At 44.1% G+C, this 26,823-nt stretch overlaps 1 protein-coding gene across 1 annotated transcript in view; it reads right to left on the reverse strand.

The window, feature by feature from the left end:
• Window positions 1-26,823, reverse strand: part of LOC139910040 (calsyntenin-2-like) — a 208,387-nt gene that overhangs the window by 17,564 nt on the left and 164,000 nt on the right. Inside the window, exons 9-10 of the mRNA XM_078284020.1 lie at window positions 7,357-7,519; window positions 215-381 (exon numbers count right to left, since the gene is read on the reverse strand). Coding sequence (XP_078140146.1) covers window positions 215-381; window positions 7,357-7,519 — 330 coding nt within the window. The remainder of the gene's footprint in view (window positions 1-214; window positions 382-7,356; window positions 7,520-26,823) is intronic.

Genomic DNA, 26,823 nt, shown 5'->3' on the forward strand with positions numbered 1-26,823 from the left:
TGTCTGTGCGTGTGCTTGCACAGACTCGTATGTATGTTGTGCATCTGTGTGTGTGTGTGTGTGTGTGTGCATGTATGCATGCATCCGTCCATGTGTGTGTATGTGTGTCAAAATGCGTGTGTGTCTACATGTGTGTAAGTGTACTTGTATGTGCATTTGGGTTTATGTGTTTGTTTTTTTGTGCATTTGTGTGTGTGTGTGTGTGTGTGTGCACCTTGATGCTCTTATCCAGGCTCTCCAGGGAGTTGATGTCCAGTCCCTCCTTGCAGGCCTGCAGACAGGAAATGACTTTCTGACTCTCGATCTTCCCTGGTCGGATGGTCAGACCAGACAGGCTGCCCCGGAAGTACTGGGTGAACCGCGGCTTGGTCACCTCACCACCTGCACACACACACATATACACACACACACACACACACACACACACACACACACACACACACATTTTTATATTCCAATAAACAATGCTTGTTTACCTGTGTTCCCTGTGGTGAGAATGAGTATTTTGTGTTGACTAACAAGTGATTTATATATATGATTTTTATATATATTAGTTGCACATTATGTAGCATTGATTATCCCATGCTGCGGCATGGACATCAAACAGATTACAATACCTTTTGTGAAGAAATGATTGACAAAACGATTACAAGGTCTTTGCTTCTTTTGAGAAGCATTACTCTAGAAACATGCACACTGAGCCTCGCTTCTTTATTAGTTACTGTGTTGCCTGTTATGTGTACTCATGCTTGCTAGTGTCAATATAGTTCATGTCTGTCCTATTCTAAACCTGTGTAACAATAAGTTAAGCGACACACTGATGTTTCTTTGATTTTAATAAGGAATATATTTGTTTTATGGGTGGTTTTTCAATGTATGATAATTTAACTCACAAAAGCATGCACACAGCAGGGTTCTGCTTTAAATCACTTTAAATTTATTGTGATTAGATACATGTTTTAGTGAGCTACATGCTTGCTAACACTGCTATAATAGCATGGCTAATAATAATATAATAATGAATTTTATTTATATAGCACACTTTAAAATACAACACAATCTCAAGGTGCTTGTTATCTGCTGTCACCACCCAATAATAGATTATAGAATAAAATAAATGCTACTATCTACCAGGACCCCTCTATACCGGCAATTTTATATAATATATTGTGCAAAATAACCAAAAGGTGGCAATGTTATCAGTAGTGGGAATTGTATGAGATGAAAAGCCAGTCAGATTCATGGGTGTTTCTTTTCCAGCAGTAAGGGAACAGCCACCTCGCTCATTGGAGTGCTTTTCATCTTTGGAAGGCAACACCGATGAACAATTAGCACTCTTTAGTCGCTCAGTAACGACCTCTGACGTGCCCTTGAGCAAGGCACTCCATCTCTGAAGTGCCCCAGTGGAGCTCCCAAGTGAAATGTGTGCAAGACCGGAGACACACTACATCACTGGACATCACATACGTCATTTTCTTTGGTATTGCATTTAGGGCTGAAACGATTCCTCGAGAAACTCGAGTAACTCGATTACTAAAAATCATCGATGCAAATTCTTTGCATCGAAGCTTCGTTTAATCCATATAACTATATACACGCTCAGTGTTTCGCACGGATGATTATTACTGTTGCACAACGCGCTGGAGAAAGAGAGAGAAAATAGCGAGGGGCGAAGAGAAGAGACAGGCCAGAGAAAACGACAGAAAGTGTCCAAAGTTTCGGATCCAGTGTCCACCGACTTTGTCGCTAGACTTAGCGACTTTTCAGACCCCCCTGGCGACTTTATTTCTCAAAAGCAACTAGCGACAAATCTGCCGACTTTTTCTGACCATGGGAAGCAATGTTAATGTGTTGAATCCCAAAGCATTTGGCAATAAATTGGTTCGGCTGATGCTGGTTTTCTCTACTTGCTTGTCTAATCCAGAGAGGTCTGACGGTCACAGCGCTTCCCACACACAGCGTAGCTCCTTCCCTCCGCTGAGAGCAGGGACTGTAGGATAGGGTCCACTTGTAATTGCTACCGGCGTACGCCGAAACTGGCCGGGTGGGCGGAGTCAGCACTTAATATTAAAACGGGATGAGATGAAGGCTAGTAAAGAATGCACGTTAATTATGGCTATATGTAATGGCTAGTTAAGAACGTAAATCAATATGGTGGCTAGTTATGATGTCCCTAAGTTAGCTAAGTTTTGCTCAAGAAAATAACCACAGAAAATAAAATGCTGCAGTCAATTTGTGAAAGCCTGAGCTTCATTCATGTTATTATTATGATAGTCACACACATACATACACACACACACACACACACACACCTACTCCCCTCACAGTGATGCATAAAATACCCCAGAAAGCAAAATATCAGGTGGTGTAAGTAGCAATTGGAGCCTAAAATGCACCAGTCCAATACAGCAGGTATATTCAGTTTAGTTTGATTGCAGTGAGTAGGGTCAGCAGGTGTAGGGCAACCCTTCAACATAGTAAATAAATGTACATTAGCCAGTCTTATGAACTTGTATGATATTTAGGCCTAGTAATAAATATCAATAATAATTATTATTTCACCTCGTTTTCAGTAAACCACAGTGTCGTATGGACAGCTTCGTGCGGACAGCTTTTCTCTTTTGTATATTTACTATTGCTCTTTAATAAAGCAAAAGTATTTCTTATCCGATTACTCGATTAATCGATGGAATAATCGGTAGAATACTCGATTACTAAAATAATCGATAGCTGCAGCCCTAATTGCATTGTAGTGGCACACACACTTGGTTTGATTTGGGGAACATACACTTGACGACCAGGTAGATTTGGGGATCACACACTTGACATGAGGTAAAGGATCACACACAAGAGTTGTACCTAACACCACACAACTAATCTCACAAGAACACAAGCTCAACTACAAGATAGAACCAAAATGAACATGCAGGTGGAGCATGAGGTCCCTCACACGCTACAAGATCATCTGTGCTGACCATCCCTTGCGACCGACTTGGTCCAATCTTTAATGATCACTTCTGATGCCTAAATCATGGCTGTTACTGGCCTAAAAGTCATGTTTTGTGCCCCCAGCCTAACCGTGTGAGTGTACAGCAGGGTGCTGCTGTGAAAGAGCAAGTGTTACCCAGCCTGCCCGCCTGGGCTAAATAAAGGTAAAGAAAAGTTCAACACATTTGAAGTACGTCCTCTGAACTCCATAAAGGCCAATACCAGTGAGAGGAACCTCAAAACCACTCATTAGCTGAAAGGTTACCAGCTCGGGGTATCAAAACTTCACCTTTCCATTCCTTTCTTCCTCCTTCTCCCCTTTTTTTAATCTCTTGCCTCGCTTCCTCCTCCCTTCTCTTCGCCCCATTCTCTCCACTGCTGCCACTAATCCACTAAAGGACTAAGCTACGGCAAAGTCCCTGCATCTAATTTCATTTGCCACCGAAACCTCCAAAGCTGCTTACATTTCGACTTAATTTCTGGGGACAAAGTGAAGCAATGATTGATGACTGACAAGATATTAGTATTTGGGGGCATTGTTGTGGCTCAACCTGCTACTTTCTTTGTTGCATGTCATCCCCCTTTCTTTCTGTCTCTCTCTACTGTTAACTGTCCAATAAAGCAGAAATGTCAAAAGATAATCCTTAAAAACATGTTGGGCAATGTGATAATTTATTACACCTACTGGCCCCCAAACAGCTTAGAGGGAGCATTGGTCCATTTTTGCCTAATCATTGCTCTCGATTATAATGATAGACAGCACAAGATCAAATTTGGACTCACTTGGGCGAGTGCCACACCTTGCCAAACCCAATTGACTCCCAGGCCTTCTGCTATCTCTTTGCTTCACCTGCTCTCCCTCCCTGTCCTCCCCCCTCTCGCTCCACTCCCTCCCTAAATCAACTGCTACTTTCCTCCCCTTTTCCTGCCCTCTCTCAAGATGTCCGCCTATCCGCTCTGTCCCGCTCTGACAGATGTTATCAATTTAGGCTGCGGCCAGAGAAACCATTAAGGGTCCCAGACAGAGGGGATGGGGGGGGAGAAAAAAAAACAGAAAAGCCGAGGAGAGGGGATTATCGAGACGCTGCGGAGCGGGAATGATACGGGTGATAAAACCGCTGATCGCTCCACTTTACAGAGTGTGGTTTTTACATGGTGTCAGCTCCCTCTGCCCGCTCCGTCCAGCCCGCCTCGCTCTCCAGCTCTCCGGACCTTTTGCTTTGCCCGCTTGTATTCTCGCCGTTTCCAAAAGAGCAACAAAGGAGACTGGAGAGGCATGGGTGAGCTGGAGAATAGGATCATTATGTTGGTGTGCGTGTATGAGAGTTTGTGTGTGTGTGTGTGTGTGTGTGTGTGTGTGGGGGGGGGGGGGGGGATTGAGAGAGAGAGAGAGAGAGAGAGAGAGAGAGAGAGAGAGATAGTACTGTGTATTTGTTTGCATGCATGTTTGTGCATCTGTATATGTGTGCATCTGCATTGTGTGAATGTGTTTTAAAGAGAGTGCACTGTGTGTGTGTGTGTGCACCTGTAAATACAGTATATAAAGTATGTGTCTATGTGTGTTTGTGCATATATATATATATATATGTGTGTATGTGCGTGTATTCACACACACACTCTGCCATCCCGCCTGCATGTTTGCATGTGTGCTGCTGTGATGAGGGAGGTCAGGCAGGCAGAGCAGGTTGAGTGTGTGATTAAGTGACTGAGGGAGCACAAGGAAGAGTGCGCTGGCCTTCGCTCTCCAACCGCTACGCACTTCTCAACACCAACACACTCCTACAGGTCGGAGGGTAAATACAGGCTGACTGTGTGAAAGCGGCGCGGCGAGCACTTCAGACTCTCCGAGGTGAAGGAAGAAAGATGGAGGGGAGCAACCCTTCTATTAGAAAATAGGAGAGAATGAAAATCAACAAACACACACACTCAGCAACCGGAAGAGTCGGCGCTTTGATGTTGCCGGGGGTCACACTAACAAGCTCAGAGTACACAGCGATAGCTCATACGTGGCCCTGAAAACAGCATACCCCATGCAGCATGAATGAGCAATGCAATCTAGTGGTTTTCCTATGGTGTAAAAATGGGTTTAGTCCACAGTCAGATGTCCTTCAGCGGGATGTTGGCTGTCTTAGGAACGGCTCATCATCTGGTGCTCACTGTAAGCACATTAATCCTAGTTGCCAAATTCCTCTCAACCAACAGGTTGAATATAGTACGGTTAGACCGATACTGACATTTTTGGACTGAAGCCTACACTTTGCGCTGACATTCAATATCTTTAAATTTGCCCACCTCTATGACAAAAAAGCATAAAAAAAAATGACAAAGATTCAGTATTTCCTGTCAAATTTGATCCGTATCCTAACACATTTGTGAACAGATTCAAAACAGATCCCGCTACTGTAATTTTCAATGTTTGGTCATATTTTTTTAGAACATAATTTAGCCAAATAGCATTTGTATTGATAGACGAGAACATAGCAGAGGGATACATGCCCCATGAGAACATGGCAGAGGCATGTATCCCTCCGCCATGTTCTCGTGGCGGAGGCACGGTGTTAAATGTCAGTTTTCAGGCTGTTTTCGTGGCTCATTCAAATGAATTGGAAGTAAAAATCCGAACGCTACAAACTCGTCCAGCTACATCCAATCTTGGTGATTAGTTTATATTCTGGTTTTCATGGCGGTCAAGTGCCAAATAACCCCCATGTTAAAACTAAGTGGAATATTGCTTTAAGGCAGGGTGAGGCAGGTTTCACTGCAGGTTTTACAGACTGTTGAATAAAATCCTCCCACACCACACTGGAATGATTTCTCTGGTAAGACATCTGACATAAAATTGTTAATAATAAAAGCATAGCTGTGGTCAGGGAGGAACCTCCATCATATTTACAGTGGACGACATTGACTGACCGATATCCAATTTTTACTGCAAGGCGTTATATCAGCAAACCAATAAATGGATCTAACCCTAGAATATATGTTTATCTTTGTCATTCAAGTGCAATTAACAAGCCCTTTCTCAACCACCAGGTTATGGATTTGTACTAATACTTTTGTGATAGAGTTGATATGACTTGATGCAAACCTACTTGATGTGAGAGTAATCTGATGGAACTGGATTCACCTGCGATAAAGATGCAAGGGGATGTTTTATCCACAGACACTGATGAAGGCCGGAGGGATGAAAGCATTTTGTGTGTCATGAAATTCAATTAAATATTGCAAAATATCATGACCACCAAGTGCAACCATGTTGTTTTGAACTGACAGACTTTTTATTTACTCTGCCATCCATTTGCATACTGTCGTCTTATTCCTGTTGCCCACTCTGAACTCTCAGTTCCATCATTTAACATTTTCCACCCATGCTTATTCCTTCACATCAGTGTCTCTGCAATGCCAATTAGCAACACAACAAAAAACAGAGGAAACCCCACAAATGCAATCCCTCAAATGCAGGATTTCTTTACCACATTGTTCTAAAATACACTCCAAGAACTGAGGCTCCGGAAGTCTGAGACAACTTTGACAAGGAAAGAGCTGGTCTTTGCAAGATGCTTGCAATCGACATGCTAGCCACTGAAAGCCCAGCGCTTCGAAAAGGCGATCTGCTGTGGCTAATGGCTTGTGTTAAGATATCAGTAACGTCTTTACAACTCTTTACTGAGGCTTAGCCCCCACTAAAAGAAGCAGAAATAGTGTCTGAACTCCCTTTTCTATTCAAGGCCCTTTTAATCCTCCTAAAGGCTTGGAGCATTCAATGAAAGAAATGGGAGGGGAGGAGGAGGGAGGGGGGAGGGGGGAGCGGGGGGGTCACTGCAGCAGATGAAAGGGATTTGAGATGACCTGCTCCTGCCCCCTGCAGAAAAAGATATATCTTGACTCTTTATCTAAGACTAAGCGTCATTGAGCACTCTCATTTGGGCTATCAAATGAGCAGCCGTGTGCTGCGCTGTATGAAAAAGTGGCCTTTCTTGTATTCTGGTGCAATTAGTGGCAGCCATCGCTTTAAAGGACAGTTCCATTGTGCGCTTTCATTCAGGCCGGATCCATCGCGTGTCAAAGGCAGACTAAGAGCTCCTCTTAATCACACTGATCACTCAAGGCCAAAGAACATGTGCCACACTCAGTGGCTCCCATACCTGCTACTGATTCCTTTTGAGAACATTCTTACATATCTTTGCATATGGAAGCGGCTCTGACAGCTACGGATACCGGAAAAGTCAAACGATTCTGCGACTACTTTTATATGTTAACTTAAACCTCTGTTTCAATATTTACGCTCATCCTTAACTTCTACCACTTCTGCCATCATCTCCATGTCGTCATCATCATCATCACCGTCATTAAGCTCCTCCCTCCCACCTTGCCAGCAGGCTCCGACTGTCAGCTGCACGTCGATCTGGGAGGGGTGGATGGGCCAGTCGTCCGTCACCAGGTAGGGGTCGTAGGTCACGCCGTCCACGTAGAGCGTCACCACGGGAAACTCCACGTTGATGACGTAGTAGTGCCACTCCTTGTCACAGATCTGATAGGAGAGAGTGACAGTCAGTGATATAGATATCATCAAAACAAGGATCCTCCTCTTATGAAACTGACAGCTCCGGGCCTCAGCTCTGATTGGCCAAGTCATGTTTGAAGCCATTTTAAGCAATAAAGTCATACCTGTGACTGCATAACAGTTCATTTAAAGTCCCTATGAAATTAACTAGGTGTAAATATAAATTTCAAATTAATAAAACCATCAGATTTTTGAACATTCCCACCTCTCCACTCCTCCCATCAAATAAAATTGCCTTTCTCTCCCTGACTCATATTCCATTGGTTTAGACTTTTGAATGATCCCTTACTGCATTAATATGTCCAGCACCAACACCCTGTCTGCAACAGCTGAAAATCACCACTCATACCATTACTTATTTAATTATGTCACTTGGCAGCCACTTAGCTACTGTTCAAGACCTATATTGCCAAAGGGGTTGAATTAAATTTAAATATTACTGATTAAAAAACAATTAAAGATTTAACTTTAAGATTACTTTTTTTACTTTTACTACTATGTTTTACACAGAGGTGGTAACAGTGCAGATAAATAGCCTACAACTAACTCATGGCAGGCGAAACATTCATAATTTGTCTTTGTTTCTGTTCCTGTTTACGGCCCTGCTGTAAACCACGGCTTTGAGTGGCTTATTGCTTAAATAAATCCACTTTGTCACCTTTGTATAGACTTACATAAGCTGACTGATTGTTCTACTGACTGAATGTTAATTTTGATGCCAACCTACTGAAACATATTGCCAACCATGGAGCCTGTAAGTTTGAGGGGGGGGGAATCCAAGCAGAAATCCGACCCTAACCCCAACACACACACACACACACACACACACACACACACACACACACACACACACACACATTCAATCAATGGCAGTGACAGGCACACACAAGGATGCATGCACACACAAAAAACATAGTGTGTACAGTGTGTGAGTCATTCTCTCCTGCAGCACTCTCCATCTCTCTCTCTCTCTTTCTCCATATCTGAATTGAACCAGGAGTGCAGTCCACCCAATTCCCTTCACGGTCACACACACACACACACACACACACACACACACACACACACACACACACACCTACACACACACACACACACACAGCTGTAAAATATTAACTATGAACCACATGCACAACACTATGCAATCAGTGTTGTCCAGACCATCCTTGAGGGCAAGGGGGGTTGCCTGTGTGTGTGTGTGTGTGTGTGTGTGTGAACCAGCAAGTCTGTCTGTCTCTCTGTCTGCCCGCAGCCACATCACTGACTGACAACTAGCATTTTTTCTTCCATTCAGGCAGAGAGATGTAGACACATGCCGACACACACGCACACACACACACACACACACACAGAGACCAGCAGAGAGGCAGACACACACTCAGACAGACAAATGGGCGAGAAGCTTGACAGATGGACATACACACACACACACACACACACACACACACACACACACACACTCTGCCCCAGCGGAGTGACAAGTCATATCTTATGCCTTGAGTATTGAGCCAAGGTTTCCTGGCAGATGCAGCCGAGCTCGCCCTCCTCCTCGCCTGCTCCCTCATCCTTTGCTCTCCTTTTATTCTCTCGCTCCAGTGAGCGATAGCCGTTTGAATTTTTTGAAAGTTTGAAGGTCTTCACTACCCAGAAATCCTGTAAGGTGCCGTCAGTAAACCGAACGTCTTCTCAGTGTCTTAGTGGGGGGTGGAGGCGGTGAAGAGGCTCAGCCATCGCTGGAGACAGTTTGTATTTCATTTGTGTTTCTATTCCTGAGTTTCTGTTCCTGTTAATGGGACAAATCTACGGGGTCTCAATTAGGGGGAATGGGACATGTTTCTTTGTTGCTGCTCCACTTTGTGATTTAGGATGATAAGACGGGTGTATTTTTACATAAAAATCTTGCCTAGTGCAGCTTTAAAGTAAAACGGTTTCCCCTACGCTTCATGCTGGCTGAAGACGCCTCGGAACATTACCTGCTTAACCTGTTCTGAAATATGATAAACTGTGCCACTCTACAGTATGCCTGACCATTCACCCTGCCTTGCTGTGCATTTTAATTGGCTCTCTCTCTCTCTATATATATATCTCTCTCTTTCCCTCTGCTGCAGGCTAAGCTTTACCCCTTCACCCCAGCAGTGGCAGCGATGGCCGCTCATCGGGCTGAGCTTCACCCCTCTCTCCTCTCAGCTCGCCCGCTGGAACCCGAGCCAGCCTTTGAACACTTAGCCCTGGGTAACCTCTCCCTCTCTAATGAAGATCGCTCCGCAGCCTGTCTTCTTAACACCGCGCTAGCAGCGGCAGATGGGCGCTCTAATCAATCCAGTTCATTTCCACTGCTATCGAGGTGCGAGGTGCAACATCTGGCTTATCGGTGATCGCTCCGCACAGCTGCTAAACGCATATGCGCGACGTCGATCTGCCGGGGTGGCGCTCTACATCGATAGGGGATAATCTCATTGTGGTTTAGACGCGGCGTCTGATTTGATTGATATTGATGAGATCGGCTTTGATTCGCTTGTTAGGATGTTGGGACGTGCGCAAACACACGCAGGCGCACGGGAGCCCTACACACCTGGGGTTCACATGCGTCTCGTATCGAAACTGTGTCTATAGATGGAATTTAGCTTCCCTGACATTAAAATGCATCTCCAGTTTGCACATTGAAATTGGATTTTCCCTCACCAAAACATGCCAACTGCTGCAACACATAATGTCCTCTTGTAACATTTATGTACTTAGAAATTGCCAGTAAACACCTCGTTTTGCGTATTCCCCCTCCACCAGTATCCTGACAATTCATTTTTAACCAGTATGTTACTATCTGATCTGCGTGCCTCCTGTTAGATTTGTGAGCGTTTACTTATTGGATCTGTGCGTTTATTTCTGATGGTTTGGGTGATCAGATATTCAGTGTGCATTTACACTTGGATTTTATGCATTTTTGCTCAATCAGATCAGGATGCATGCTGTGTGTGTAAAGCAGGTTACACACACACACACACACACAAACCAATTCCCCCGACACGTACAGTCCACACACACAGACAATGCCCTACCCCCCTCTTGCACAGATTCCTCCTTGTTTTTGCTGATCGGTATTTCAAAGAGAGCTTGGTGCCCACATGGGAGTCGAGAGCCTGGTGGGTGACTTCCTCTTCCATGCTTCAAAGGGGAGACAGCAGCGGTCTTACACCAGAGGGGGCTCGCTCAGCTGGGTTGGGATGTCAGTTGGAGATCCCTCCCGGGGATGGAGGGAGGTTGAGGGAATGAACAATTCAAGGACTACTTATAGCTTATTCCCTGGATTATCACACATGTCCATACTACTAGACTGGAGGTGCATGTGACTATAGGGTTAGACCGATATGCATGGAACATTTTCCATGCCACAGTCCAACAATAAATTATCACATCTAATTATACAAATATACACTCTTTAAATAATAAATGACCACAATGAATTATGAATGCTCACAATATCAAAAATAATATTCACATCAAATGATGAAAAGCCAACCAGCCGACAAATAGCTTGTCGGCTGGAACAAAGCTGACTTGGCGTTCATTGACCATCAACAGCCAATCAGATTTCTGTGCCTACTCTTTTTCCTACCAATGTGACGACATTCTTCCTCATGACAAAAAATGGATGATGAGAAGTTGGTCACTGCAATGCAGAGTTTCCCATGGTGTATAATTATTACTTAAAGGAGTATAGGAATAAAACACTTAAAAAACGGCATATGGAGATCAGTGGCTTCCACTGTTGGTGCTAATGGTAAGTTCTTGTGTACTATTTTTAGGAAGGAAATCATTTATTTGGAGCTGACATATTAGATTTTATTACATCATTACCGTAGCTGTGATTACCAATACAGTATGTAAGTTAACAGTAAGATGCACAAGTTATTATTTGATAGCAAAATAAAATACAGCTATACATTATAAAATTAGCATGAGAATGTATAGTTAATTATATTACTCCGTGGGATGTTATCCTATCACACTAATCAAAACTTTGTTGCTGCACGACACCAAAGTCAGGAACTCCAGCACCGGTCACAATGTATCAAAAGTGGTCAACACATTAAGTACATTGATGGCAGTGTGAATGCAGTGAGTACGCATGTATCTGAGAAAGAAAGAGAGGGAGGAAGCTAAGACAAAGAGCAAGAGATACTCAGAGTTGGATTTAGATTTTTCTAATGATGCATTTTTATCGCTTTTCCTCTATATTGCTCAGATTTCTATGCAGCAGCTGTTGGTTTCTGCAAGTTCACCATTGCAACAAAACCACGAGATCAGCCCACCCTCAGGCAATTAATGAGACGATGGTCAAGTCGATGAAGATGGTTAACTTTTAGAGCATGATAAGCAGCTAATGAATCCAGTTGATTGCACCAAAGTCCGACTCCTTGTCAGAAAAATGATTAGAGCTTGAGAGAACAGGTGCACTGCTGTGCTTGGGAAGCCACCAGCTGGACGCAGATGGAGATACTTTGTGACTGTGTGTGTGTGTGTGTGTGTGTGTGTGTGTGTGTGTGTGTGTGTAGGGGGTGGAATCAGTGCCCAGTGCTAGGCCTCAGGATTGGAAATAGCTCAGGGACCAACTATACACTGGCACTAGCTCAAAGCTTGGCTATTGAGGTATGCCACAGGGCACTGTGAGGGTGTGTGTATGTGTGTGTGTGTGTGTGAGTGAGAGAGAGAGAGAGAGAAAGAGAGAGATTCCGCATGATACACCACCTGTAATAACATCCCCCACACACACATTCATACCAAGCGGCCAAAACCACGGGTGCATTTTGAAGCCAATAAGGAAGTGGCTGAAAGCTGCAGTTCCTCCAACGTCCGCTAGGGTCGACTCCAAAAAGACTCCAAATCCCACTCAACTCCATTCATGCCTATGGGACCAGAGCTCAACTTCTCACTCAAAATATAAAATCAATACATTTTTTATTATTATGATTATGGTCTCAGCAGCTAATTTCACTTCTTCTATGTGTCCATATGGCGATTTTCAAAATAATTGCCTCATTAATGGGATATAATGGTTATAAAACGGGGTCGTTTTCCAAGTGATTGACAGGTTGCCTGTCCAGTGATCGCGCAGGTCGCTGATTACGGACCAATAGCAGGCGGCGCTGCGGCACTGTGGGAAACCCCCAGCTTCGCTATGGCTGCTCCGGCTCCAAAAAATGTCAACATGGCGGCACTCATGAACCCCAACTTTTGGCTTCAAAACGGCCCTTCAGTCACACTCACTACGTCCATCTTTTCTTTACAGTCTATGATTCATACACACATAAACACACACGTCAATCCACCACCATTAAGTGTCAACTTCAAAACTTCAAAGCTGAAGTTGAAGTTTAGGAGTAGGAGAGCTGCTCCGGCTCGCCCCGCTCATGAAAGCGAAGCAAAAAGTTTCCTATTCCCCAATCTCCCCCCTTCTCTCTGTCTCTGCCTTATGCAAATTGACAGACGGAAGGAACGAATGAAATAAATAACCACACAAACAAAGGAGAGAGAGGACGTGAAACAACCAGAGGACAGAGAAAGAAAGAGAGGGAGAGGTAGAGAACGGAAACATCGCACATCAAAGATCCCTCATCATCTCTTGGGCACTCGATGCCGAGAAGAAAACAAAATCGCGATCTCTCTCTCTCTCTTTCTCTCTTATTCACTTTCTTTTCTTCTTCCTCTGTCTCTATTAGAATCTGACTGTGGGAGTTGTTGCCTCAAGTCCTTTGGAGTTGAAAGTCTTAAAGAGACCTGTCCCCCCCCCAACCCTCTCACTTCAAACAGGAGATAGAAAGATGGGGAAAAAAGAAGAAGAAGAATGAAGAGAGATGAGATGATTTGAGACCAGGGGGTGGGTGGGTGGGGTGACGGGAAAGAAAAGAGGGAGGGTGAAGATGAAAGATGGGTGGAGACGGAGGGAAAGAGAGGATGAAAGGGGGGTAGAGGAAGGGAAATGGCGTAAGAACAGGCGTTGAGAAGAAAGCGAGAGGGGAAGTGGGATGACAGGAGACGGGAGAGAAAAAGAGATTTAAAGCTGCAAAATGCAATATACTTTTTCACATTGAAATTACAGCAGATAAATAGGACACATTATGTATTATCAGGCTGTGTCTGTTTCTGTCTCTGACCCTGTGTGTTTATGCCTAAATCCTGCTGTTTGCCTGAAATTGGTTTTTCAATGATGTTTGGGACATTTTGGGGTGTAGATACCGCTGCTGTGGACATGGCAGAGGTGAGCTGGATTGCGGATGTCAAAGTGAGGCTAGCAGCCACAAAGCAGGGAAGTCACAGCAACAACAACAATGGCGGAAAGCAGCAAGACAATAAAATACAACAAAGCTAAAAATGCGGGAGACAAGACCCATTCAAAACCAGAGGTAAACATCAACATTGCTTTTCCACGCTGAAGGAGGCAAAATGGCTAAGAAGCACTGCAGAGCAGGCCTGCATACTGCTTGACAGACTGCTAGCTAGCTGCTGTTTTCTACATAGCAAACGAGCAGTGCTAGATGGACCTTATTCCTATGGCGGCCATTTTGAACTTACATCACACTCGGGTGGGAACCTCTACACGGAGGAGCAAGTACAGCCCAACTATGTCCTATGGAATTGGACAAACATTTATCTTTTCACAGATGAATTTACTTCAGATACATTTACTATAGCTACTGGAATCTAGCCTAGGTAGCTAGCTAGTGGCAAACTAACTAGTAAGCTAGCTAACTTTGTTGCTAAATTCAGTCATTGTACTTGTTCCCGAGATTGCTAATTTGATAACTTAGGTCTATCTGAAGTCCTCAACTTTTGTGTTGAAATGACACTAGTTTAATATATATGCCAATCTTTTGGGTAGAATTTCTCACCTCAAGCGTGATGTAAAATCAAAATGGCCACTGTGGGATTGAGGTTGATTATCCCACAGAGTTCATTATCATCAAGATGAGTGACAAGTGTTGGGGCATGAACTTGCCCAACTGAGGGGGAAGAGGACAGGACTTGCCGTACACTTTGCTGACTCAAGCCACAAAGTCACATATTGTAGCTCTAAACTGAGAAGTGTAGGAATGACTAGACAGAAAGAAAGAAATTAAAGAGTCCAAACATGAGGCTATTCTTAGCTTGTAATGCGGAAGGGGGAAAGAGGACTGAGGGAGGGTAGGAGAGAGAGAGAGAGAGGGGGGGAGGGAAAGATGGAGGAAAGAGGGTGAGGGAGTGAGGGAAGGGGGGAGGAGCGGTATAGGGCCTGCTGGAGGAAGGATCCACAACAGAGATTGATGAGCGTTGGGAGCAAGGTGACTTTAAGGAGGGGAGGGGAGGAGGAGCCAGGAAGGCAAAGCGAGAGTTACTGTAGGGGAGAGGCAAAGTGAAAGCAAAGTAGAGGCAGAAAATGAAGGGATTGGATTGGTTGGGGAAATTGGATCTCAGGTATGGTACCAAGCAAATTAACCTGGAAATGATCACATTCTTTCCCTTTCTATCAATTCAATGATTTTATTATATAACTGTTTATCAGAAACAGTACTGCTAAAGCAGTATACAAAATGTACATTTTCAAAAACCATCAAATAGCAGTTTATATATTTAAATCATATTGAGATGGTGAATTATTTGGTTTGGAAAAAGAATTACTATACAATAATCATCCATATTTATAACATAAAACAGTTCCAGTATTGAGACAAGTTAAGGTAAATCTAAGTTAGAATTAGTTAAAATATAATGTAAGACCAATTCTGCCACTGAAATAAACATCAACATGGAAAAATAAAAAATACAAAAATAAACTTTTGACCTATCTGATTTCTCACCAGAAAAACTGCACCAAGAAATTGCAACATTTTTAAAAGTTATGGTTGTATTCAGCAGTGTTCAAGGAAGTTTGAGGCCTTGAGGTTATCTTTACTTTGCCAGGACCTGCAGACAATATGTGGTTACATAAATCGTTGTATAAAGCTAGTAAGGGCATATCAGACATTGTAGTTAAAATTGTTTGTGTTTGCTATTCAGCTCAATACATTTTGGTATCGATGAATCAAATGTAACCATAATCTATCTATCTATCTATCTATCTATCTATCTATCTATCTATATGTCTCTCTGTCTGTCAATACTGTCTTTCAACTTTTAGTCGGTTAGTGATATGTGACTCTCAGTAAAGGCTCTCATCCAATCGCATTTGTCAGATAATTGCCATAAATCATGGTCAACACGGTGTCAACATGGAAACCATTCAGTGAAATAGTTTCAATTGTTGTGAGCATCCACAATTGGGTGTCTGAGAGCCTATAATTACAAAAATAGAAGAAACAATTAAAAGAGAGTGATAGCGGAGAAACACTCTCTGATGGATGTGTGTTTGTGTTTGTGTGTGTGTGTGGGGGGGTGGGGGGGTGGGGGGAGGTGGGGGGTGGATGTGTGGGCGTGCATGCATTCATACAGGCCTCTGTGTATGTTTGTGTGCACTTGTGTGTGTATACAGGGTGTGTGTGTGTGTGTATAGGGGATGTACTTGAAGGTGACTATGAATTACCGGCTGGCAAAAGTGACTAATTAGAGTAGCAATTATACAGCAGCTCCCGGCAGAGACTGGGAGTCAACAGCCAAATGACCTCTCCACCAGCTCATAATGGGCTACACACACACACACACACACACACACACACACACACACACACACACACACATGCATACACACTAATCACCATAGGGTTTTCAGGCTGCTTGGCCATTTTACAGTGACTGATCACATTGACACTCTCACCCTGTTAGTTTTATATAGAGCGATACAATGAGTGAATGAGTGGAGACATTTTTTTAATAATAATGTTCATTTGGACAATTTTATTTAATTCTTTGAAAATATAATTGATGGATAAACTGGGCAGATGTTTATGAAGCAATACTAAGAGTGTATATGTGTTTAGCACAAACGTACGTTCACATACTCGCATTATGCAGTGAACACACACTTTTGATTTCCGATTCCATCCAAGCGCTGTGTTTTCAGGGGCCCAGGAGGTGTCGATTTGCGGGATTGCAGTTAATTACGTATCAGAAGCGCTCCTGATTACCTTGCATGTTTCCTTTATAAATCCCCGTGAATAGAGCAGGTCTGTTACAAACCAAGAACAGAGGGAGGGACCAAAGTAAACAAAAAAAGTGCTGAGATGATCAGAAGAAAACACACAAGGCAAATAGTAAAACCCAAATGCTGGATATTGGCTTGATCATTTTCACGCTCTCGCTGCCATGTGATTTAATGAAAAACAAAAGAAATGGAACATGCAGTCACTACAGGAGGCTTTAATGTCTACAGTAAGTCCATGGACAGCTCCAATGTCTCCCTCTCTCCTGGTTAAACTGCTTTCCCACTGTGGCGCACATCTTTTCAGCACCACCGCTCTGGGCAGAATTTTTTTACCTATTTTGAGCCTTGGCCACTTTTAATCTGCTCTGCTTTCAGGTTACATGCACAAGGAGACATTCTCCACACGGAACTTTTTCTGAATCTGTCATTGTGCCACTGCGCCAAAAAAAAAACCTTTGTCATTTGAGAATTGATTTGTGCTCTTTGTAGTGCTGAAGTCAGTTTTATATGCAGGGCGGGTGAGGGTCGAACCTTCCCATCACTTTGCATACTGCTGCACACAGTCGCTGCTAAAAGAAATGGTTCGTGTTGATATCGCTCTGTTGCCTTTCCAGGGGAGGAACTTACTAATATTGGGTTCTAGCCCATCTAGGATGAAATTTCTACTAGCCTGGCCCAATGGTTACTAGCCCAGTATTAATATTGTAATACTGAAGTTTGAATTTTAAAGTTAAGTTTAAAAGTCCACATTCTAAAAATTCACTCCACTCCTCTCATTCCCCAACTCTTCTCTTATCTCCTCCCCTCTCCTCCCTTCCTCTGTGCTACTTTGAAATTGGATGTTCCAATTTCCATGGGTCACTTGTTAACTGCTGTGCTGAGTGTCTGACAGGCTCAACTCCACATCGTCAGCCAGTCTGTCAGCACACATCCAGTCCTTTCTCCTGACCATCCAACTGTCTAAAAAACCCACAAACCTGCACAAACACTTTTTTCTCCTTGTAATTTCTGGGCGATTTCTTAGTGGTGGTTTTGGGAATACATTGGCCCAAAATCGACTTTTGGGCTAACGTGCCCCTGAAGCATTTTCCTTTGCAATTCTGTTAAATATAGAACGTTCACTTGCAGAAATGGTGTGTACTTTATTTGACCTCAGTTGATCTTAGTTAGAATCTCTGCTGAAGCTACAGAGGTGCAGAGGTGGATGACATAACTGGCCGGTATCTGCCTGATAGCCAATACATTGGTCTAATCCTATAAAGTCTGAGCCCTATCTTTCACCCTCCCCTCTTTTCGTTCTCTTGTCAGGACCGCCGGGTTGTAAAAACGCAAACAGGCTTCAGTACTTAAGACTATCGCTGCTTTTCCAATCAGCAAATCAACGGCAACAGCTGTCAAACTGTGGAGACAGAAACTCTCGCTGCTGCGCTAAGTGTGGCAGCGATTGGTTTGGAACAGGGCCAGACGGGAGTGCAGTAAAGTGCAAAGTGGGCCGCTGTAGTCTAGTGCTGGCACCAGGGACCTGTGTGTATGTGTGTGTGTGTGTGTGTGTGTGTGAGAGAGAGAGTCTGTGTGAGGTTTTCTTGAGAGTTTTTCCTTTAATGGATTGACGTCTAAGGTTGGTGGTGTTGGGTAGTTTATGTCTTCCTAGAACTTGCTATTGTGTCTTGTGCTTTGTTCTTCTGCTTCCTTAAGTTTGTGTTACATCATTCTGTTCTATGATTGGTTGTTGATCAGTTAGATCTAGGTAGGCTTATTCTCTGTAAAGCCCTTTGAGACATGCTTGTGATTAAGATCTGACCAAACCTTTAAAATTACAAGAATTTACATAGACTTACAATGGAGGCACAGGCATCGGACACATGTAGCATAGGTGTAACACTGTCATAATGTCTACACTAGATTTATTTTGTATAAGTTCATGCGTTTATGCATTAGCAGATATTGCCACATTGAGAGCTATCTCCTCAGAAACATCTGATGTCTGCATGTGTAAATGTCTGCCTTGAAAAAAAGCCTATAACCCCAGGTTCAATAACATGTCAAATCCACTTGAGAATGCCTCACCAAGCTTGCCAAGTCACTGAGGGCTCAAGCAGATGCAGTGCAAAGTCCCGCCCATGCTGCTAAATCATGTCTTGGAGATCTTGCAACATGTAAACACATAAACATATGCCAAGTGTAGCGCAGGGTAAGCGTTGGAGGTAATGGTTCTCGAGGATAATGGCAGAAATCCAACTTCATACTGTACAGGGTACTGTACTGATGTTGGATTTCCGTCTGGCATCAGGCAGGCAGACCCAGTGAGTCACTAAGTGTATGCTGGGACTGACAGCGTTGTATAAATATAGCAGTAGATGTAGCTATACAGGAAAGGGCTGTGGCAGCGAGGGAAGGTGGACGTGTTGATGAGGGAAGGGAAATACAGAGAGAGAGGGAAAGGGAGAGGTAGAGAGTGAGAGAGAGAGAAAAAAGAGATTTTGACAACAGGAGGGTAAGCAAGAGCGGAACAGAAAAAACACTAGAAAGAAAAAAAAAACACGAACCAGGAAGAAACAAGGTCCCACAAGTTCAAACTATGGAGAGACCGGGGAGAAGCATGGCGCCATCTCGCCTACTGCCACACTACATCCATCACACGCCTCCTCTTGATTACCTAAACCCTGACAATACCTGCACCTCCAATATGCCTACGCCAAATTTATCAGCCCTCTACCAAGCGCGCCATCCCTCCACCACTCTGTCTCCATCTCTTCTTCTATCCGTCTCTCCGCCACACTTCAGGTCAGGGTGGGAGCCGTACGATAAATCTTCACTGCAGATTCTGATGGCCGTCCTCCATCCAGGAAGTGTTTCGGCCAGTCGGAGGCCGGAGCTGCTCCGCGTGCAAACTTTTCCTCTTAAAAACGATTCGGGTAGGCAGAAAGCCTGGGAGGGGAGTTTGCGGAGTGTTATTTGGCCGGAAAGTAAGACAAATAGCTGGAAAAAAACAAAGAGAGAGGGAGGGAGGGAAGGGCGAAGGATAAAGGGAGAGATTCGTTGGAAGAAGAAGGGATTCAGTGAACCCATTTGGCCCAGATTAATATGATGAATGGCACTGAGCAGCGGCTTTTACTGCGCTGTTCTTTTCTTTTATTTGGCTTTTGCGCTCCCTTTTGCCACAAAGTGATATCAAAGGTCTCCACTTTCTCGTATACTCACACACACACACACACACACACACACCTACGCAGATACAGTACACAGTGCACCAACCCGCGTCTGCACAAACGTCTAGACACACACACACACACAGAGACAAACATCTATACAGCTCACGCTTAATTTCATACACACCCAAGTGCTGTGGAGCCCCAGGGAGGCTGAGGCGCTCCACGAAGGCTAGAGGAGGGATGCAGGACCACGGACAGCGCCCATTTGCAGGCAGGCAGCTCTAAGGCAAAGTAATGAACGACCAATACAAGCACACTCAATTGCTGCAGTCCTGGGGATAGCACAGCTGTCGGCAAGGCGAAAAGGCAACTCAGGGCCACGTTCAAACCTTGCACTAACGGTGTTGAGGTACGTTTGATCCTGCGGTTTGATGGTTTGTTCCCATTCGCGGTGATTCTGCATTTTCATTGGCTACGTACAAAGGCCTATCATGTGGATGCACAATTGGCTTGGAGAATTCTTCGCGAAGGACGCAAGTGGGGGGATTGAATTACGAGAGTGAGTAGATGAATGGGCTGTTTGCTCTCTCTCTTACCTGAACTGTGTCTCGCTCCCTCTCCCCTCTATGTGTGTGTGTGTGTGTGCGTGTCTCCCCAGGTGGCAGCCGGTGTGTGACCCTGCTTAACGGACACCCCGGTCCGGGTGGAACCGGGTGTTTTTTTTGCCCTCGCTCCCTTTTTCCCCCACCGGTTGTGGAATAAACTGTTGTTTCTTTTACCCCCAACCTAAGTCTGGTGCTTCATTCTGAACACAAGAGTGCCTCTTCTAACCAGAGTTACCACAGCACGCTTGAACACACACACACACACACACACACACACACACACACACACACGCACACAAAGACACAGACACCTATCCACGCTAAGAAAATGTCTCACACAAAATGTCTCTCATGCATTCTTCCACACTCACACACACACACACACACCTAGTCAGAGAGGTAATAAAAGCCATTGCTCCTCCACCCTGTCATTTAGTGGCCTCTCCAGCACCATTTCCACATATCTAACACCTACTTGCCACTCTCATAAAAGCGAGGTATTATCATCCAGGGATGGAGGGATGTGAAAGAAATAAAAGTGATGGAAAACCACATGGAAAGGGAGAGGGGGGGTTCGGAAAGTGTGTAATAAAGGCTGATTTCATTTGTGAAGCCGCCTGTGATAGCGGAGGAGGGTGAGACGCCCCCGACAGAATATGATAAGAGATAACGCTATCGATGATGAATGAATGATATTATGCAGAGAGGGATGCAACGCAAGTCTGCCTGCTCCCATTACACCTCTTCAATTCTGATTTTGCGTAATATTTTGCCTTGCTGTACCCTTTCCCTGTCTGCCTGCATTGATCTCACGTCTGTCCATCAACCTGTCTGTGTGTGTGTGTGTGTGTGTGCCTTGCTTACATATCTACCAGATAGAGTGTGTTTGTGCGATATCAGTAGGAAGTAAGCAGCCCTGTGGCTTCGGGGTCGGGGGCGGACTGTTGTTTGTTCCATTTTCTATTGTCTCTCTCCATTTCTTGCAGCTATTCCTCCGTTCTCTCACATATCGCCATGTGTCTCTCCCAGTGGGAAGCCCTTTCTGTCAGTTCTTTCTCTCGTTTTTTGCCTCCATCTCTCTCTCTTTCTCCTCCTTTACCATATTCCTCTGTTTCCATCTCTCTCCCCCGAGCTCTTTCTCTCTTCCACCTCTCCCTTCTTCTTCTCCTTACCTCCTCTATGCTCTGTGTCTATCCTCCCATCTTTTTATTGATCCCAGCTGTCAATAAGATTCTCCACCTGAATACAAACAAGGCTATTTGCATAAGTGCCAATCGATATCAAAATCCAGTGATGGCTACTCCACTGTTCGTAGTAAATCTACTGCATGTGGGTGTGTGGGTGTGTATGTGCGTGTGTGTGTGTGTGTGAGAGTGTGTGTGTGTGTGCTTCTGATAGGAGATGCCCACGGTGATGATAGCCTCGTTTCAGGGGGATTTCAACAGCAGAGTGAACACAGGCATTGTACGCTCCACTTGGTGCAATTTTACAGAAAGAGTGGCATGGACAATTGTATACAAACCAATATAACTCTCTCTGTCTCTCTCTCTCTCTCTCCCTCCCTCCCTCCCTCCCTCTCTCTGAGTACAGTCATGCTGCAGTGTGGCTGGGCAGCGGTCATAGTACTTCTTCTAAGAGTAAAGCTGTGAGATCTTAGCCTTGAGCCAGGTAAACAGTGAGGTCTTAGTCCTAACCCAGAGGTAGAGTGGAGCTGCAAACACACACACACACACACACATACACACACACACACACACACACACACACACACACACACACACAAACACACTAATGGACTCTTGAGCCTTTGGACACAAATACTTACAGCTAGAGGAGGATGATTTCAGAAAAAGAAGAGAGATACTTCAAGCTTTCAGATACTGTGTAAGTGTGTGTGTGTGTGTGTGCGTGTGTGTGTGTGTGTGTGTGTGTGTGTGTGTGCAGAGATTCAGGTGGATACACAAGAAGAAGGTAGACAGGTGTTGAAACTGGTCTCTATGAAACTGAGACTGCACTTCAAATAGACAGCCAGGAAGACCCTTCAAAAGCCTGTGTGTGTGTGTGTGTGTGTGTGTGTGCGTGCGTGTGTGTGTGTGTGTGTACATTGTGCTCTTTGGAGCCGGTTGCTGCAGTGGAGCTCTAAATTTAGCAGGCTCTTTAGTAGGAGTCATCTATCATTCAACACGACCCCTCCCATGAGGAGGGAAATGCTGTGTGTGTGTGTGTGTGTGTGTGTGTGTGTGTGTGTTAGAGAGAGAAGGTAAAATAGTAAGACAGAGCGACCTGCCAAACGTTTGCATGGGTGCTAAGGCTTTTTGCATTCTGATCTACTAACTGAACACAAACTAAACACACACAAAAATTTTATCTATCTAAAATATGGAAATCTAAAATATGGGACCAGGATGTAGATGTTTTGCGCTTTTAACCAAATACATGTATTTGAAGGCGTGTCAGTTACAGAACTAAAAAAAAATGGAGGAGGAAATTAACTACATAACTCTTCTTCTGATTTACTAAGCAGGAAAGTAACATTGCATTATCTACAGCTGAAGAGAATGGACAGGGGGCGGGCGATGTTTAATGATGAGGATGATGATGTCCCGGCAGAGTGTTCAGATTACAGTTAGTCTAAAATGCTGCAGCCAGACTCTTGATAAGCGCTTTATAAATAAAGGTTATTATTAGCTGCTCGGGAGGAGCATCTCTATAAGAGCTGGGTTCTGAGTGTTCGTTGGTTGGCTGGTTGGTTTGTAATGCTTTTTGCAATGCGCTCTGCTTAGGGGAATCATGGTATGCGCTCTTGCAGCGGTGCATAAGGGAAATCCAGTGTGCGCTCGTACTCCAGGCAGTACGGTAGGAGTGACACGAGCATGAGCCAGCTCTACACTGGTGCGCTGTGCATCCACATACCAGGAAGCAGCTTGAGTCAACGCATGAGTTATTATTATTATCATTGTCAGTAGTAGTAGTAGTTGTAGTAGAAGTAGTAGTAGTAATACTAGTAGTAGCAGTAGTAATAGTATAAGTATTAGCATTTCCAGGCCGGGGATGGAAGGCACGTCGTGATTCAGAATTTTTTCTCTTCTTTTTGCCATTTTGTTTTGACAATGATCCAAAATTTATTTGAGTTTTTTATGTTTCTGGTTTCTGAGTTTCTGAGTACAGAATTGGCCGAAGCTTTTGAAGTTGCATATTTAATTCAAGGACAAAGATGGCAACATGTCAATGCACAAATATTTCAGTAGAAATGTTTCATTTGGCATGAGACTGAGCCTATATGAACCTTCTGGGCTCAGCAGTGGATCATTTATTCAGTAGTCCCTGTTTAAGTTATTTTTAGGCCTAAGTAAGTGTGGCACATGCTTGCAACTTCAGTCAATGAAACTTGGCACATTCCGTCTCAATTTATTATTTTGCCAGATATCATTATATGAGCTATTGAGCCTTGGCATTATTTTTCAGAAGGAAAAAAAAACAAAGGTAGGTCTAACAAAGGTTGGGAGAAAAAGTCAGACTGCTTCTGTCATGTTCACACAAACTAAGACGATGCACTCACCCACGTTTATTTTGTTCACACTATTTGGGTCCTTGTCATTTTGATGACCTCGAATTGAAGCCTCTATTCGCTCTGGATAAGATCATCAACTAAATGCCTAAAATGTGAAATGTATAATACCATGCTTCTATTCATCCGCCTGTTTCAAGTGCAATCCAAGTCCCAGAGAGCACCGAAAACGCACCACCCTCATTTGCATGGAAGGTATCGGCTAATTTGGTGCAAAATTGGAGACAGCTGCCTGTGCTTATTGTCTGAGCCTGTGGTAATGGTCTGCGCTCCTCTTCGCAGGTCTGGGCCTGAGAGAGAGCCGGTGAGAGAGTGTGAGTACTGTATGCCCGCCCGCCCGCCCGCACCACAACCCCCTTCCTCTCCAAGCTAAACAGATGCTGCGCGGACTTCCACCTTTCCTCGCAAACACCACCTTTCTCCACCTCCTCGAATTAAACCCCCATCACTTTACAGCCGCGTCAGGTAGCGCAGTCCCTAAACATCCCATAGTTTGCTAAGAAGGAGTTTCTGATGATAGCAATCAGCAGCCGTGCGTCAGCAATTTGAAAATGCCAGATGCTCAACGTTCAAATTGTGCTCGGGAGATGTTTGTTTTGACAATAGGCCCGCACCAGTTTGAAGGCAACTGTGGGGGAACATCATGCCAGGCGGTTGGCAAAAAAAATATGCTGTGCTCCATCTTTCATTGTCATAATTGAGCATACATTCAGGCATTGTTTGTGAGTAGAGTAGAAATTCCCTTTAACACTCGATCTCTTTTCCAAACATATATGAAACAGATGGAGGAGGGGGCATATGGAGCGAGGGAATAAGAAAAAGTGTCTGAATTGGTATCATAAACTGAATAATTTAGTTTGATAAGGCAGTGGTGAGGTCTGTCGTAATGTTCAAAATCAATCAACTAACGATTTAAGGGCTTTTCCCAAACTTGAAAATACCCAGGCAAACTTAAAGCATTGCCAAAGATTTCATACGGCTGTTTTAACTGGCCTGTATAAGTATGCAGCATGGATGAGAGCAACTACTAACTTTCTCTTTCTCTTAGTCTCTCTCATACACACACACACACAGTTATCTCACTTGTTTTACCCCCCGACTCCATTCAGGAAACAGAAGCCCTAAAATCTATCATGCAAACTATATGGACAGTCTCTGATTTTATTTTCATATGTTCCTGCTCTCCACCGCTGTCTGCCAGTGAAATCAGAGAAAGTCCCCCCTGAGTGTTTTCTTGATTGCTTCGCTGGAAAAAAAACGTGTTTTCCATGGAGTAGCCCCAGGTAATGATGTCACTTCCACATTCAATTTAGACTCCCGGTGGAAACATCATTTAGATCTCAATTATCCCCGTCCGTGTTTTTGGTTCTTTTTGCGGTTGGAACGCTCGAGGTGACTTCTCATTGATTTTCTCCTCTCGCCAGCAGTCCCTCCACTCTATCAGAGCAGGATACAATGAAGGCTTTGTTCTAACTGTACGCCGAGCATTTCCATTTATCTCTCTACGTGGGACACATTCTGAAACTCTTCGGAAATATGGAAGCAGCGAAGCGCCTCTGACAGCTCATATTTGGCAACTGCAGACAGAAGCTCTACCTTTTATGGTCCTAATGGGCCAGAAATGAACCCATCAGCATTTCAAAGACTATGGTACAGTGGCCCAAAATGAGTAACATGTCCCAAAATGGTTGTTTCAGTGATGTGACACAAAAACAAGGCTGTTTTGAGGTGTTTTGTTTGGGTCCACATGTCGAGAGTGCTGGTATGATTTCATGGGTCCAAGAGCAAGAGGCTACATTTGCTGAATCTGGATGCTGGGCTGAAAAGGTTTAAAGAGCCCTGCTTTAAAATAAGAGTGAAAAATGGGATGCTATAAGGATGTTAAGAAACCAAGAGAAATCATATCCAAAACGCTATATAACAGTTAGCTAAGCTCATATTTTTATACCTCTAAAACTGTGGGTCCCTGAGTGCCACAGCCCTACTGGTCTTATATCCTGCCAGGTAGTTAACTCATTCACCCGGTGACCCAGGTGTGAATCAGTCCCTGATTAGATGGCTAGAATAAAAACCAGTAGGGCCAGGACTGGGAACCACTGCTCTAAAATATTAATGATCCAGTCTGCAAAGGTGTTACTACTTTAAAAGGTAAATTTTGTGCTATCATTCTCCGAGACTTGGCTGACGGTTTTTCAAATGGTGATATCTTTAGAATAAAACTCAAACGATCTCCAGATCTAAAGTCTGGACCTGTGTGTTGGGGCCTTTTTACTGCAGTGTGCGAGTCACTCTTTCAACTGCCTGTGAATTCCCCGGATCCCTGCATCTGCCAAAGGCTATTTTTTGGACAGCGCATTGGGCGCAGTCCAATTTTCTACACAGTTATTACACATACAGCGGCTCATTCAGTATCGACTGGCGCACAAAACATCTTCAAAATTGAGTCTCCTTCTTTGAGACATTTCTAATGAGTGTCTGTATTTAAAGAATAACAAACCAAACACAAAGGACCGGTTTGACAAAACCTCTACCTCAGGCCATCTGTCTCAACAATGCACACCACAGACAAAACTCCAAAATATTGAACCACACTGAACACAATAGGCCTCCGCATAAAGCCATGCGACCTCAAAATACCCCGTGTCTGTCATTAACAGATAGCACACTCATTTTCAGCAGGTAAAACTAATATCTCCAACCATCTTTTTTTTCCCCCCATTCTAGCCATTCTGTAGTGGCTCCCAGTGCCCGATTGGATTTTACTGGAAATTAATTGAACTTCTGTGATAAACCAACGCAACGCGGGGAGAGGAGGAGATTCTTCTGTGCAAGGG

The sequence above is a fragment of the Centroberyx gerrardi genome, chromosome 6 (genome assembly GCF_048128805.1).
Source record: "Centroberyx gerrardi isolate f3 chromosome 6, fCenGer3.hap1.cur.20231027, whole genome shotgun sequence".
NCBI lineage: Eukaryota > Metazoa > Chordata > Actinopteri > Beryciformes > Berycidae > Centroberyx > Centroberyx gerrardi.